This window comes from Galeopterus variegatus, unplaced genomic scaffold (genome assembly GCF_000696425.1).
Source record: "Galeopterus variegatus unplaced genomic scaffold, G_variegatus-3.0.2 Scaffold848, whole genome shotgun sequence".
Taxonomy (NCBI): Eukaryota; Metazoa; Chordata; class Mammalia; order Dermoptera; family Cynocephalidae; genus Galeopterus; species Galeopterus variegatus.
The window spans coordinates 49,999-53,269 of record NW_007726959.1 but is presented as its reverse complement, the minus strand read 5'-3'; the positions used below and the strand labels follow the sequence as shown (position 1 = coordinate 53,269).

The following is a 3,271-nucleotide window of genomic DNA, read 5'->3' as shown; positions in this document are numbered from 1 at the left end:
CTGGTGTACACGCCTGTGCCTGACCCACCCCCAGACTCTGCCTGGGGGTCCTGCCACCCCTTCCTCCTACCTGGACTCTCTGGTAGTGTGTCCCCACCCTGCCAGGCCGCTGCACTGGCCTCAAGGAAGGTTCTGGAACAAACCGAACTCCCAGTCTTCTAAGAGCTGGAGTCTCCACACGCCCACAAGCGCTCCCCTCCCCCACCCCCTTTGTCTGGGGGGCGGGGGCCTTTGGGGGGTGGGATGTCTGTGGCCTGGAGGGGGCTCCCCACGGCACACTCGGGACGGCGCCCCCAAGGGCGGAGTGGGATAAGCCGCAGGGGCCGCCGACAGCTTCTGCCCGGCTAGGCCCATGCGGGCTGAGGCGCCCCATGCTGGCGAGGGGCTCAGTGTCAGCCTCTGTCTCGGTTGTCCCCGCTTCTGTGGTGTGGGGGAGTGACAAGGCCACGCCAGCTCCCCAGGAATGCTCTGCGCCCGGCCCCTCCAGGATTTCATTCTCTGGCTTGAGAACTGACCCTTTAAATGCCCTAAGCTCTGAGAGCGCCAGGCCCTTCCCAGGGGCGCTAGTGGCAGGGGTGTGATGAGACCTGCTGTCCCCCCACGGTGCAGGTAGAGAATAAGGAGCTGAAGCAGCGGATCCTGTCGGAGGCCGTCACGTACCCGGACAGGTTCAGCCAGGCCAGCAGGGACTTCTGTGAGGCACTGCTGGAGAAGGACCCCGAGAAGCGCCTGGGGTTCCAGGGCGGGACCTGCGACGCGCTCCGCGCCCACCCCCTCTTCAAAGACCTTAACTGGAGGCAGCTGGAGGCCGGTACTGTCAGACGTCTCAGACCTGGGGAGGCCCAGGGTGGGGGGTCGACTGCAGTGACCCTCAACTGCCTGTCCAGCCTGTGGCAAGGTCGGCAGAGCGGAAGTACCCATAGGCTGCCCCTTGGCCATCCTCTGACCCTGTGCTGCCTCCGTCTACCCCCAAGCCCAGGGCTGGGCGTTCACAGGCCAGGTGTGAGCAGATCTGAGTGGACATTGAAGATTGGAAGGCCTTCAGGCCTGATGGGATGTGTGGGACCAAAGTCCCAGACCCACAGCCCTATGCCCACACCCTGTGCCTTAGAAGTGCCAGGTCCTGACACTGTGTGGGGGGAGGAGTTCACCCCCCCACCAACATTCAACGCCGTGTGCCTGGGCACGTGTCTGTGCATGTGTGCATGCATGTGCACGCATGGGTGGGTCTGTGTGTGCATGCGTGCGCATGTGTCTTGCACATGTGTGCACGTCTGCATCTGTGAAAGAGAGTTACGAGACATAGCTGCACCCTTGAGGACCCTGCAGTCAGGTGGACGTCAGGATGCACACACAGCACGACTGCCATCAACGACAGTGCAGGAGCTGGGAGAATAGTGCAGTGAGGCTTAGTTGTCTCCAAAAGAGAAGTCGCTTGGTATGGAAGGGCCAGAGCAGCTTCTGGGCTGATGGGAGGGTGGGCTCCTCCAGGAAGAGCCATCCAGACAAGCCCCTGGGGGAGGCCCCACCCGGTCAAGGACAGGTGCGGTGACGAAGGCCCAGGATTGTGCTCTGAGGGGTCCTGGGTGAGTTGGGGACCCTGAGTACCAGAAAAGAGTCCACGCTACTGAGGGGCTTGAGCCGGGAAGTGTTGAGACCAGAACCAAATTGAGAAGAAGCCACATGGAGGCCATGTGAGCGCAGCTCAGAACAAGGAGCTGGTCCTGAGGCTGCTGCCATGGCCGGCCCAGGGCAGGGTTGGTGTGTGCAGGGAGGAGGGGACAGAGCAAGAGGCACGTGGGGGCCACCAGTGACCGACGACCATGTTGGCACCTGGGGCAGCTGTGCTCGTTTCTGTGGGGAAGAGAGGCTGGCTCCAGAGAGATGGTGTTGAGCTGGAGCCGTCTGACCCCCAACAACATGTCCCCGTGGGAGCTCTGGGTCTGGGGTCTTATGAGAGGGGAGGTTCCAGAGAGAGGAGTGGGGGGGCAAAGTACCTGCGCTTCATGATGAGGCTTCAGGTGCGGATTTGGGGAGGGCACAGAGACGGAGCTGAGATTCTTTCAAAATAAGATTCCAAACTAGACCTTAAGGACCCTGACTTCATCCAGCCAATACTGGAACACCTGGCTACGTGGCCTCACCAGGGACCTCTTAGGAACCCTGTTTCCTTTGTTAGCCATGAGAACCCTTTCCCCAAGAGGGGTGGTGACCGGATCTCTGCATTTCCCCGAGCCGCTGGGGAAGGTTCTGGGTGCAGCGGCTGCTTCCGTCACCTCGCGGGTCGTTCCATGTCCGTGTCTCTGTCTTCTTGCAGGGATGCTGATCCCCCCTTTCATCCCAGACTCCAGGACTGTCTATGCAAAGAACATTCAGGATGTAGGTGCCTTCTCCACCGTCAAAGGTGTGGTCTTTGACAAAACAGATACAGAATTCTTTCAGGAATTTGCCACCGGCAACTGCCCCATTCCCTGGCAGGAGGAGATGATCGAGACGGGCGTCTTCGGGGAGCTCAATGTGTGGCGTTCTGACGGGCAGATGCCTGACGACATGAAGGGGATCGCGATGCCAGAGGCGTCCCCGTCCAAGTCGGGAATGTGTCTGGTTTCCTAGACGATGCTCCCACAGCAGGCAGGAGGAGACAGGAGCCCCGCGAGCTCCCCGTGGAGGGACTGACTGTCTTCATGGCACCAGTGGTGGCCGCCGGCGAGTGGGCACGCAGCTTCTGCCATCCAGGTCCCTGTCGGGCGGCCGAGGCCCCTCGCGGGACAGGGAAGAGCAAGCCCGGGAAGGTGCAGAGCAGCTGAACCCCAGCCCCGGAGCTGTGAGCCTCCAAGCGTGATAGTTCCCTCTTTTGCCCATTTCACTCAAAAAAGGCACAGAAAGTGTCCTGTAGACGGGATAAGCCAATAATATGAGGACTGACCGGACCGGCAGTTCTGCGCAGTAGAGGTGACAGTGGGTCAAAGTTGATGCCGACTGGATTTCCTGGTACCTTCGTGTGGCTTCCCAGAGCCAGACTCCCCAGTGGTACACGTTCTCTCTGCCAGTTCAGGGACTGCCGAGTCACAGCCCGCGGGCGCTTGGGCTCCGCTAGAGAGGGCCACACTGTGTGCACCTGCCCCGGGTCCCCGACACTGCCCAGGCCCTGAACTGGGTGCCACCCACATGTGGCAAGCCACTGTCAGCATCTGCGGGGCACCAAGTGGAGCCATTTCTTCTGGGGACGCCTCATCCCCAGCAGGCCCTGAGTGTCCTGTAGGAGGGGAAC

General features: G+C 61.2%; 1 protein-coding gene across 1 annotated transcript in view; it reads left to right on the top strand.

Moving 5' to 3' along the window:
* GRK1 (G protein-coupled receptor kinase 1) overlaps positions 1–2,741 on the top strand; it is a 15,571-nt gene extending 12,830 nt beyond the window's left edge. The window contains exons 6-7 of the mRNA XM_008572917.1: positions 610–811; positions 2,318–2,741. Of these exons, the coding sequence (XP_008571139.1) occupies positions 610–811; positions 2,318–2,613 (498 nt within the window). The 3' untranslated portion in view covers positions 2,614–2,741. The remainder of the gene's footprint in view (positions 1–609; positions 812–2,317) is intronic.
* Positions 2,742–3,271: the final 530 nt, after the last annotated feature.